Raw genomic sequence first — 12135 nt, 5'->3', positions numbered from 1 at the left:
ACCCTGATAATTTTCCCTGCCTTAAGTTGTCCTGTGATAGTTTTGCGCATTATTTGCAAGGCATTGTAATCTGAATATTAATCCTTACCTTTTCTTTCATTGCCAAAGCTAAGAAAGACCAAGCAGCGAAGAAAGTGGCCACCCGGAGAAAGCTCCATTCCCTCTATGAGGTTAAGCAGGAGATCGGAAGGTAAATAATTTTCCAGCTTTATAGCGTCCTTGCAGGGAATATCTAACTGCCCGTCTGAGCTGCTGCTTCGGTACAGAGCAAGTCGCTGTCTAAAGAGTCTGAAAGTAAGGAGGACCCATCCCAGCTTTCTGAGCAGCTTGTGAAACAGTGCTGATGCTATCTAGGCAAAGCAATACCCAAAGGGTACCCAGGGAAGGGTGCCCAAGACATGGACCTTAAGTACTGCCACTGGGAAAACCCAGCAGCTTCCTTGGAATACCTGCATTTGCCTGGTGGGACAGCAGCACCCGTTCCCCACCATAACAGATACCTGGTGGCCTGCACAGATGAGGCCAGCATCTGACCCCTCCTCTGATTTCCAGCCTCAATGGGAATAAACAGCAGCTAGAGCCTGGCAAGACAGCTTCTGTACTCGGGGACAGCCCTGTGACCAGCAGGCTGCCTTATCTGCTGGTACCAAACGTGTTCCAGTGGGTCTCTGGGTTGTGATGGACCCACAGCTGCACCCTTGGGTGATATCGGCGTCACAGCCCCATGGCGACGTACGTACAAGCCCCACGTCCATCCCAAGGATCCAGCAGCAAGCCTGCATCACCTGGAACAGCTTTTCACTCCGTAGAAGTTGGTTGTTTAGTTTTGGAGGCAGCCAGGAGAGGGCAATATCACCTCGCACAGAGGAAAATCAGCTTGTGATGTTGGAGAGTTTAAGACCTGAGCAGTAGGCAGCCGTCAAAGGCTGGGACCTGGAAAGGTCTGCAGCTGCTGCGCAGAGGGCTTTGAACCAAGCCTGAGTAGGGCTTGTCCTTTGATTTTGCACAGGGGCTGCTTCAGCTTTGTGAAACGAGTTGTGCACAAAGGGAACAGAGTGTCCTGTGCTGCCAAATTCATACCTCTGCGAAGCAAAACGAAGGCTCGAGCACATCAGGAGAGGGATATTCTTGCCCCCCTGTCCCATGATAGAATTACCAGGCTGCTGGATCAGTTTGAAACACGGAAAACCCTGATTTTGATCCTGGAGTTGTATCCTTTTCTGTGCTGCTTTTCTGAGGAGGCTGGGAAGTACTGGGCAGACCTCGCTGGTAACTAACTGAACAAATAACGATATTTAGTTTTTGCCTGAGGTGAACAAACACCCAGTCTTCCTCCACATTGCAGCATAGCATGGCTCTGTGAGCTCCTCAGGCATTATGGTCACAGCGGTCACTGAAGTATCATGTTCCAGCAAAAGTCCGGGCACTTGTGTGCACAGTGTGAGTGAGTTGTTAAGCACCAAAGCTCTTTTCTGAAATGTCCGGGAGTGAAGGGCTCTGTCCCAGTGAGATCCAGTCTGGGTGAGCACCGGGGAAAAGCCCATACTCAACAGGTACGTTGTAGCACGTGTCTCATCCCTACCATGCCCTGCCTGTGGGGAGCACCAGTTTAGAGCAGGCCAATGCCATTGCACTTCTGCGAGGACACTTCTGCAATAGAGGCCTTCAGGGATCATGTGCGTGTCGCGCTGCCTGAGATACCTTGTGAATTCTGCTCACTCTTACTTCAAACTGTCTCGGTTGGGTGGAGATGGATGCAAAACACAAGTGAGAATTTAACCGTAGCTGCATTTTCCCTTAATGCCACTGCAAGATGCTCCAGCGAAGAGCTCCTCGACCGTTTGTTCAAGAAGGGTGTTGTCACTGAAGCAGAGGTAATCTTTCTCTCTCCTTTCAAAGTCCCAAATTGGTGGGTGCCACCTTGCTTCTCCTTCAGCAAAGAGTAGCTTCCCGCTGCATTTTGACTATCAGGAATATCTTTATGAACCAGTGATAATCTATCAAAACAGGGTCGATATTTAAAATGTATCCCCGGCAGCTTTCATTACTAAGTAGAGTGTCTTCAGGCAGTGACTAGAAACAGCCAGAGGTTTTGAACACCAGCCTTGCATCCAGCCTAACGTAGACTGTACTTGTTCTATCAATATTACCATTTCCTTGCCCTCTGTCAGCTGGAGCTCCTGTATCTTGGCTTTTTTTTGATAATGCTCTGTCCCCTTGTGACTTTACTTGTGTCTGGTCCTTTGCAGTCTCCAAACCAAGGGCTGAGATGGTCGTTTCTAAAGTTTTTCACGATTCTGTGTGCTCAAAGAGCAAAAGGCTTCGCATGGCCCAAGGTCTAGTGGCCAGCTCTCCCATAGTTACTGCTAAAATGGATTTTTCTCAGAAATACTCTGGGAAAATGTCGGTTAACACTATAAAATATCAAAGCTAGAGGAATGTCAGAGTTGAAGCGAGCTGTGAATCTTCACACCTCGTTCAGGTTTATTTGTATTTGCTCTACACGTGGTCAAGAAAAATGGGTTTACAACACAGTTTTAAAATGTATTTGCTTTTTAAGTCTGTTTGCCTGATTCATATCAAGCCAGAGATGAGTCTGAAATCTAAAGGTAAGGTTCATCAAAGCTGGGAATTTCTGTATCTCTTTTTAGCATGTTTCTATTTTTTTAAGCAAGGGCTTCCTCATATATAAATGGCTCCAGCAGGATAGTGTGGTTGCACACTGGGCACAGCTTCATTCAGCACGGTAATATTTGGTTCACATTTTATTTCACCTACAAGGGCTAATGTAAGAAGTTCATTCCAATTTTAAAAATATTTCTAGTTCAACCTCTGCTTCCTCACACTTATGAAAGATGGCTGGAATCAGGAACCTTCTTTAATTTTAATTATTTAATTGTTTAATGATTAATTGTTGAATAATTGATTTAATTTTTAGGTCAAATTGTATATCAAGCAAATTTTGGAAGGAATCAAGTACCTTCATGACAACAACATCCTTCATTTGGACATTAAGGTAATGTGCAGCGGCACGTCTAGTTTATAGCAGCCACTCAGTCAGGGAACGTGTGTTCTTTATTTGAATTATTCTTATTTACAACATAAAAGATTGCCCTCTTTCAAGGGCAATTGCCCTCCTTTTTGTTTTATTTAATAGCCTCTGAATATCCTCATGGTTTATCCTGAAAGGGAAGACCTCAAGATCTGTGACTTCGGATTTGCTCAGAAGATCACGCCATATGAGCCTCAGATCAGCAAATACGGGTCTCCAGAGTTTGTTGCCCCAGAAATCGTCTCTCAGTCACCAGTCTCAAAAGCGACTGATATCTGGTAACAGGCATCTTTGAAAATAAATTTTGTGCTAAATAGCATGAATTTGAAGCCTCCAGGTTAAAACAGATGTTTCCTTAGGAATATGGCATTGCATTGCATTGCATGTGCGTTCAGCCTTAGGGTAATTTACTGTAGTGTGGTACAGAGAGTCTGTTGTGCAGAAATATTTCTACTGATCATATCCATAATGTTTGCAATACACCACATTCTTACAGGTATAAAAATGGCATTAAGGATTGAATTATGCTGTAGGCTGATAAAGCTGGTGCAATTAATAAAGCAGTCTCCATTTATCATTTCATAGATAAATGGAATAGTGAGAGTAACAACTGGAAACTGAAAGTGAACATTGGGAATCCAAGACCCATCAGGGCTCTTTAAAGCTCCTTCTGTCTGTTCTGATCAACCGTTATTGAACTCTGACAGCTAATTAATGCCAAGGAGCATCTTAGAGAAGGTGATCTTTGTTGCAGAGGCACCAACTAGAGAGGCTGTTCCTAAGAGTTTTTTTTTAAAAAAAAAAAGCCAAACAAACTCCAAAAATACATTCCAAGTCTTTTATGTGTACTTTGAAAACAGAGGAGTACTCGAGACCAATTTTTAAAAATGCTGTTCTGATCACAGTGAAATGTTTAATGCTATATAGGTGCAATTTCAGCTAAAGGGGAAAAAAAACAAAGCCAGGGTTAAAGCAACAGCTTTGGGGATTTATTTTCCTTTGAAAGATGGGCAAGTGGCAGGAAAAGGGGGCTGTGTGTTTGCAAAGGAGGGAGAAGCAGTGACTGACATCTGACATCAGTGTTCCCTTTCTCCTCAGGGCTGTTGGAGTCATCACATACTTAAGGTAAATAAACCTGCTTGGAGAGACTCATTCAATATCCCTTAGTCCCGCATCAGTCAGAGCCTCCGGCACCTTCAAATGAGGGATTGGAGTGAGTGACGCATGGAGTCCTTCCACGACGAGGGCAATTTCTCTTGTCGCTTTTTCCTTTACTCTTTCCAGTTTGGCAAGGACTTTGGTGATTGTCTCTGCTTAGAGACTTCACGGCCACTCTCATGGGTTGGCTTCAGTCTTCTCCTTGCCCATTCGAGCAACCATCCTCCGGTAGCTGTGCAAAATCAAGCCCTTAATTCCTTACGTGCAAAACAGGAATAAATAATTCGGTCAAGTGCCTTGTCATGCTGGGCTGAAAGATGCTTGGGAGGTGAACGCGCCATTCGCCAGCATTGCGTGTCCCATGCATGAGTCCCTCAGGCATTTTAAAGCTCTGTGTAAGCATTTGTGCTTCAGTCAGCTGAACAGCAAATATGAGTCTAAAATCTATATCTGTTTTTATTTTATGGTGTTAAATAAATAAGCCTAACATGCAAGTCTCCATTTGCTGGAGAGAACGACAGAGGAACCCTTCTAAATATCCAGAACGGTGAAATTTCATGGACCCTTCCTGATTTCGTTCACTTGAGTGAAGACGCAAAGGATTTTATAAAACGGATCCTACAGCAGCGCCCCGCGTAAGTGCCTTTTTGTGCTTCCTACGGACAGGGTGCAAAGACGGTGTCTCAGCAGCCAGGCCTGAGCTCAGCGGAGCTGCAGTGGTTTTAAAAAGTGAAAAGCTGAGTGAGATGAGCTGCTTTATGCCCTGATTCCAGCTCTTCTTTATTCGTTACATGAAAAACACTTGCCTGTAGTTTCCAAAACAGGTCTGCTTCTAGTATGGTGATCGCCTTACTCCCAAGCCCCTCCAGGCAGATGAGTTTCTGAAATGTTTTGGAGAAGTGGGGAGAGCATTAGCAAATACCTGAAGTCGAGGGAGTTTTGCAGGAATTAAATAATATGAGCCACATTGGTTAAGCACTTTCAAGTGCAGAAGGAGGCTTGAAAGCAGGAATGCAGGCGCTCACCTTTTAATTTCATTTATATCCTTTTTGCCTGGTGCCAAAGCTATTTTTGCTCTGGTCACCTGGGGAGTCAAGCTCACTCCTAGGGCTGCTCTTGACTCCCTTAAAGAGGCTCTCTGCGAAGGGGGCCATGGGATCCTTCCAGGCAGGGAGCCTCAGCTCAAGAAACCTTTCCAAGACTGAAAAAGAAGGGTTGTTCTACCTCATGGGAAGAAAACGTTGGATTGAAAGAGTCTTTCTGTCTGGCTTTTTGGTTCCAAAACAGCAGCAAAAAGTCATACCTAGATGTAGGTGTGTGTGCATGCGTCCACGCAATGCAGGCACTCTCAGGAGAATCTTGCCGTGGTGGTTTAAAGTGCCTTGCTCCTAAAAGATCATCTTTTCTCTTACCAGAGCCAGGCCTAGTGCTTTGGACTGTCTGTCCCACAAGTGGTTCATGGTAAGTTTGTCCTGCTTCTTTATTAGAATCATCAAATAATTGAGGTTGGAGGAGACCTCTGGAGGGGCAGCACTCAAGGCTACGCACCCTGGTTGTTAACCATTTCCTGTTTTATTTTTTCTCTTGATCTCCTACCTCTGTCCTACACAGAAGCTCAGGCCTGGCTCTCCGGAAGTAAAAGACACCTCGATGTTTTCTTGTTAGGATGTCTTTCCTTTCAAAAGATAAAGATTCCTACTGACATGAGCAGATATAATACGTCTGTGTTGAGAGGAAACTGTGGCTTTGCAGAGAAAATTTGTGGTTTATATTCAAATGCCTGGAATCTCTAATGAAGGAAAGGAGTTTAAAAAAAATGAACTGAATTCACATATGTATTGGACAGGGTTTGCTTTTATTGCTGAGAAGCTGTTTGATGTTGTCTTCAGTTTAGCTATGAGGGGATTGTGGGATTGGTCTATTATAATGAAACAAGTGAGTACTTCCCTAAATTAAACAATTCCAGAGTGAGGGAATCCTAAAAACTTCTCAGGATATGAAGTCAGGATTTTTTAATCAAATTTTTTTTTTGCTCATTCTACTTTTAATTTCATTTTTGACAGCATAATCTCCCCCTTGATGCAGCTCATTTCATTAATACCAAGCAGCTCAAATTCATTGTGGCTCAGAGCAAGTGGCAGGTGAGTAGACCTAAACCTATGTTGTTTGGTCCTTCTAGTTGTATTTTTTTTTTAACTACATTTGCATCTTTTGAAGTCTACTGGGGTAGGACAGTGAGTGCAGCAGAGATCTTCTCAGGTTGGCTCTGAAGGAGGAATAAGCCCAGGGCAGAGTGGTCAATGGATGTGGCAGAAGGAGATTATCCAGGCTCTTACTGCAGTCGTGGGTTGTGTACTGAGGTCTTCCAGCAGGCGCTGAAAGAGGACTAAGACACCTTCATTTAGGTGTGTACATGTAAGCTAAGTGGGTAAAGTCCTGCTGACATCAGTGAGACCAGTGTAGTCAGCAGAGCCTTGGAAGGGTTCAGCTCACCCAAAAGCAGATGCCTACTGCCAAGGAGCTCAGTGCCTGTATTAGCCACCTCTCCATTGACTATTCTGGAGGCTGTCTCACCTGCAGACAAGTCTGTGTAGACACAAACAAGTGCCTTCATGAGCAAGCTGCATCTCACCCCATGTTCAGCTGACTCATGATAACCATTTGGATGTCCCTTGGCTTAGCCCTCTTCCACTGAGTGGACTAGGAGTCCTCCCTCTACACTATTAGCAGCACACCCATGGACCCAGCGTGGTCGTGTCTCGGCTGACATGCACTAGCTTGTAAAGTCATGGTAAGTCGATCGTGTGTCACAACTCTCAGTGCACGGGGCACAGGATTCTGTGCCAGTGATTTGAATCTTGGCATTTTAAAGTTTCTGTAAGTTTGGTGTGAGAGTAAGGCTGCAACTCGCATATCCATGCACGCAAATCCTTTCTCTGAGTTAGTATGTCATTGTCAGAGTCCTTGACTCTCCTCAGTTATCAGATGTCCTCAGATAACACCAGTCCTTTTGCCTACTGTGGATAACTCTGGTAAGGTCATGAGCTAACGTTTATAAAAGTCCTCTTATGTGGTAAGTGCTACCAAGATACTTGTTATTTATAGAAAGCGCCCATAAACTTGTCATGAAAATTTGGCTTTTCTTCTGTTTTTTGGTATTTTTATGACGTTCATGGACTGTGCCACTTTTCTTTTTAAGCATTTTGTTTCCTTTCTAATTCCTATAATAAGTACTCATATGAGAGCAGAGGGATCTCACAGAAATATGCCAGTATAGTGTAAAGTAGGATTTTGAAGTCAAAACGACTGAAGAACATACATGGACAAAATCATCTGTCCTAATGAAAGTGCCCATAGGATACCTAGTTGTGTCTATGTTAGCTAGCCTAGTCTGTCCTTGTAATCAGTAATGAATTATAGACAGGTCCTAAGAAGATTCCTCTTTTCCTGAAAGTTGTCTAAAACAACCAGGTTTATTGCCTTCTGAAGATGCCTGTTTCTCTCTGTTGGCTGTGAAGGAAGACCAGCTGCTCAATTTCAGCTGAGATGTCTTATACCTCAGAAGTTAGAGCAGATGAATCCTACCTCCTCCAGTGTGTCAGGTCTTCTGTTGGCCTAAGTCATTATAGGTCATGCTGCAGTCAGTGGAACTAAGGCCGTTCACTCCAAGTAGGCTCTCATCTGACGTGGTCAGTTAAAACTCGGATAGTTATGTCTCATCTTTTCCCATCTGCTTTGAATGGCCAAATTTTCTTTGAAAATCTCAGGCAGGATCCTGATTCTCCATTCACAACAGGAAGTATGTCCCCTAAAGATAATATAATATGTCCCCCTAAAGATAATATAGTTTCATCTTTGTGAATGAGAGAAGGGGCAGATTCAGAGAGCAAATAAGGCCTAAACCTACTCTATGTGTTATTAAACTAGTCTGTGTGGTCTTCAAGAATGCAGAAGATAATTTTTGTATGTTTGCTTTTACCATACTCACACCATGCTTCCATCTGATTGTGCTGTATTTCGTTGTGCTTTTTCAGCGGTCTCTGATGTGCTATAAATCCATCCTGGTAATGCGATGCATTCCAGAAATCCTAGAAAGGACTCACGACAACACCTCCCTGGCCATCTCCCGACATCTTATTGAAGAAAGCACTTCCTCCAGTACCAGCGGTTCCTCTTCAGACAATGAGAACTCACACTTCCCCAAGAAGAGACACTTCGGCTCTACCCCTGAACTGCACTTGTCCATCTTTGATGCACCAAGCAGCCAGGAACCTCCAAAACATGCAAGTGAAGAGAAGCACTCCAAAATCTTGGTGCCTCCAGTAAAACCCATGAGGAGGAAGTATGCTTCAGTGAAGAGTGAGGTGGGGGACAAATCACCTACGGAAAGCAAAGAGCTCATGGCAAGTACCGCAGGACAGAAAGAGGAGGAACTCCATCCCAAAATTCGAGATGAAGGAGCAGAGCAGTCCCCAAAAAGCAATGCAGCTGAACCTTCGTCAGTGACGATTTCCGTAGATGACACATTGGATCTACATCAGAAAGAAAAAACAGACACATTTTTATCTGATAAGGACAAAACTGAAAAGGTTGGGGATGGGACAGAAAAACCACCTATATGTGTTCCTAGAGAGAGTGTCATTAAAAGCACTTTCTACAGCCAAGCAGCTGAGCTTCCTGCACGGGGCTCTTCCTCTCCGGGCAGAGAGCTCAGAAGGCACTTGGACAGAGCCAGGAGGACTTTCCGGAAAGCTGGATATTCAAAAGTGCCCCTCAGTGGTCTCCGTGAACCCCTTCTAGAACAGTTTGAGCTGGAAGAAGAAGAAGAAAGCAAGTCTGATGATGGAGGGCACAGGGAAAGTCTCCTTGGTCCCTTGACCAAATCAGCTTCATTTGACACTGCAAGGAAACCACTGCATCCTGCCATTGCTGGTTCTAGCCGAAGCCGTTCACTGGATGATTACAGGCTGAGGGCCTCAAGGTCAGTGTTGGAACAAGAAATTTTGGAAGAAGACTATGATACAATATCACAGGAAAGTTGCCCTGAAGGCAGTCACCACTGCGACATTTCCGCTGAGCCGGGCAAGGGATGTTCTGTAGATATTTCAAAGCAAGAGGATGCTAGCAGAACCAGAAGGGATTGTTCAGGAGAACAACTCTCTGCTTCCATGCAATGTGAGGGTAATGGATGCCCAGCTGTTACTGTGCAAAGGTTAGAGAGACTTCCAGTATCACCTCATAGGAGTGAGAATAGGAAGCATTTACTTAAGAAGTCAAAAGCTGCTCACATGGAGGAGGAAGCTGATGATTTAGAAGGCAAAAGCCCCATTCTGACTGCTCAGCGATCAGATATACCCGCATCCTCAGTTCAAAAGCATGAAGGCATTCAGGCTAAATCTCTCCCTGGGAGTGCTTCTGAGACAGCTCTTCAGGGGGGCGAGCAGTCCATTTCAGCTCTTCCACAGTCAGCGACCACCTCCAAGTCAGCCCCCACAAGTAAGGGAGAAGTGCATCTGCAACAGGAGTCAAAGCCCTCTGCTGACAGCACTGACAGCCATCCTGATCTAAAAGGTGAAAGCTTCCTTATTAAAAGGACTGCTTCAATTCCACCCTGTAAAGACAAAAGCCAGCAGCATTCACTTCAGAAGCCTTCTGCTCACAGTGACGCTAAGTCTCATCTCATGGAGCACGATAGGCCTGCTGTTTTAACAAGCCCACAGACAGAAACAGATTCACCTCCAGTACGTAAGGACAAAAGTCGGGAACTTTTTGATCAAAGCATTCCAGCAACTACTGTCTTGGAGAGCAAAGAGCCAGGTTTCCGAACCGCTCTGCAAACAGCTGACAAAGATACTCACCAGAAGCTGAAGACCTATAAAGATGTGAGATCTGCTGTCTTGGAGGATGAAGGACCAGGGATTGCAGGGATTGCTCCAGTATCAGACAGTGATGGTGAAGGCCAAGTGCACAAAAGGCCCTCTGTTCATGTAGGCACAGCATCAGCAGCTCTGAAGGGAAAGAGTCCCGTCGTCCTGGAAGTCCCACCACCGAAACCAACGCCAACTTCCATCTCCGACAGAGCACACCAAGCAGCAAGGAAACGGCCGGCTTATAGCAAGGAGAGGCTTGCTGCTCTGAAGGGCGAAGGTTCAGCCCTTGCAGAGGCTGTTCCCGTTTTGGTCCATGAGGCTGAAATCAAGGGAGCTGTGCACTGGAAGGCTTCTCGGAGCAGTGGCACGGTGCCTGCTGTTCTGGAGGGCAGACCCCCAGCTGCAACTGTTTCGCCACAAGATATTCGCCTCCCTTCAGTGTGTGAGAGTGAAAAGCAAGAACATCCACAGCTAGCACTTCGTAGTGAGGTGAGATCTGTTGTCTCAGGAAGCGGAAGCCCAACTGCTGGGCAGCCTATGCCTGCTTCTTTCTCCAAGACCGAAGGTCAGGCATATGAGCAGCACAAGGCTGCATATCACAGTGGCAAAGCTTCTGCTGCTCTGGAGGGCATGCATCCAGGTATTTTAACTGCTTCGCAGCCAGAAGGTGCCCCAACTTCAGTCTATGAGCAAGAACATGAGGAACACCCAAAGGTTTATGGTGAGGGAAGAGGTGCTGCTTCAGGGAGTGGAAGCTCTGATGCTAGAAAACCTGTCCCACCGTTGCTCCGTGGGAATCAAAGTCAGGAGCTCTCACATCACAGGTCGTCTTTTTACAGTGATGAGGAGTCTGCTGCCCTGGAGGGCTTAGTGGATGAAATGGTTTTGCTGTCTGAAGAGATGGATGTTTGGGCAGAGTCAGTTTCTGCTCAGGAGGAATGCAGAAAGCACATCTCTTCTCCCACAGAAATGTTCTACAAAGAGCCTGGTGGCCAAGCATCCATGGAAAGTCCCTTTCCTTCTGGTCAAAGCAGTAGAGGAGGAGAAGTCTCTGAGCTGGATGATATCACAGGACCCTACCTTGCTGTGCATGAGGAGTCAGATTTACTGAAAGGACAGGAAACACAAATGGCTCCTCATGAATGTGAGCATCTGGAGGACTTAGCGTTTGAAAGCCCCAGTTCTGAACAAGTAAGCATTTCCCAGACTGATAGCTTGGATTCTGGAAAAAAAGCCAGTCAAGTGTCCGTGAACAAAGACACTGGTAAACAGCCAGAAGTGTCTTTAGTGAAAATCAAAGATCTGTCAGATGAAGCACCCAGTCTTGGCAGTGGAACTCCAAAACTTGACATATCAGAGGTAGAGCCCGCCTATTTGAATTTCTCGGATTTGTATGACATTGTCTATTTTCCATTTGAATTTATGAACTTTAGGAAGCCTCCACCCAAAGCAACTGGCAGGCGATTTATACCTTTTAGTGAAAGGGCAAGGTCACCTCCTGCAGGACATTTGCATCAGGATAAAAGACTGTGCATCAGAGAAGAGGCAGACGAGAGGAACAAGCAAAACCATTTGAAACTATCTGAGAATTCAAAGGCAACTAACCTCTTAGCCATGGGGAAAGGGTCAGAGAGTCATAAGGAAATGTACAGCTCCCAAAAGGAGCCGAGCGGTAAGCAGAAAAGCTCCTACAGCAAGCCAGGACTCTTTAAACCCTACGGCAGATCTCATTCAGCAGAGCGGTCAGTGGAGCAAAGTCTGAAGAAGAAAGTTAAAGCTTCTGTTGCCCATATTTCAAGAATGCTGAAAGGAAAGACAGCTGCTGAGCAAGAGACAGAGGAAGGTAAATATTTCATTTTGTACCTTCATAGATCTGCTGGTATAACTGGGCTCCGCTAAACCTGTCTTTTACGTTTTCTGCAGCGTATCTGAGGCCCTGGCTAGACAGTAACTGCAAAACTGGCAGTGGCAGGTTTGGAAATCAGCTGTCCTCAGGCTGTCCCCTAGCTCCCTGTTACTGCCCCTCTTCAGGGCAAAGTCAGCTGAGAGCTCATG

The 12135-nt window shown here is 45.4% G+C and overlaps 1 protein-coding gene across 1 annotated transcript in view; it reads left to right on the top strand.

The window, feature by feature from the left end:
* LOC136991343 (obscurin-like) overlaps window positions 1–12135 on the top strand; it is a 138135-nt gene that overhangs the window by 115657 nt on the left and 10343 nt on the right. Inside the window, 10 exon segments of the mRNA XM_067292209.1 lie at window positions 109–190; window positions 1010–1210; window positions 1814–1874; window positions 2939–3016; window positions 3158–3330; window positions 4151–4177; window positions 4693–4845; window positions 5626–5671; window positions 6274–6351; window positions 8245–11923. Of these exon segments, the coding sequence (XP_067148310.1) occupies window positions 109–190; window positions 1010–1210; window positions 1814–1874; window positions 2939–3016; window positions 3158–3330; window positions 4151–4177; window positions 4693–4845; window positions 5626–5671; window positions 6274–6351; window positions 8245–11923 (4578 nt within the window).

This window comes from Apteryx mantelli, chromosome 2 (genome assembly GCF_036417845.1).
Source record: "Apteryx mantelli isolate bAptMan1 chromosome 2, bAptMan1.hap1, whole genome shotgun sequence".
Taxonomy (NCBI): Eukaryota; Metazoa; Chordata; class Aves; order Apterygiformes; family Apterygidae; genus Apteryx; species Apteryx mantelli.
The sequence above is the reverse complement of the archived record's forward strand: the minus strand, read 5'-3'. Positions and strand labels throughout refer to the sequence as shown.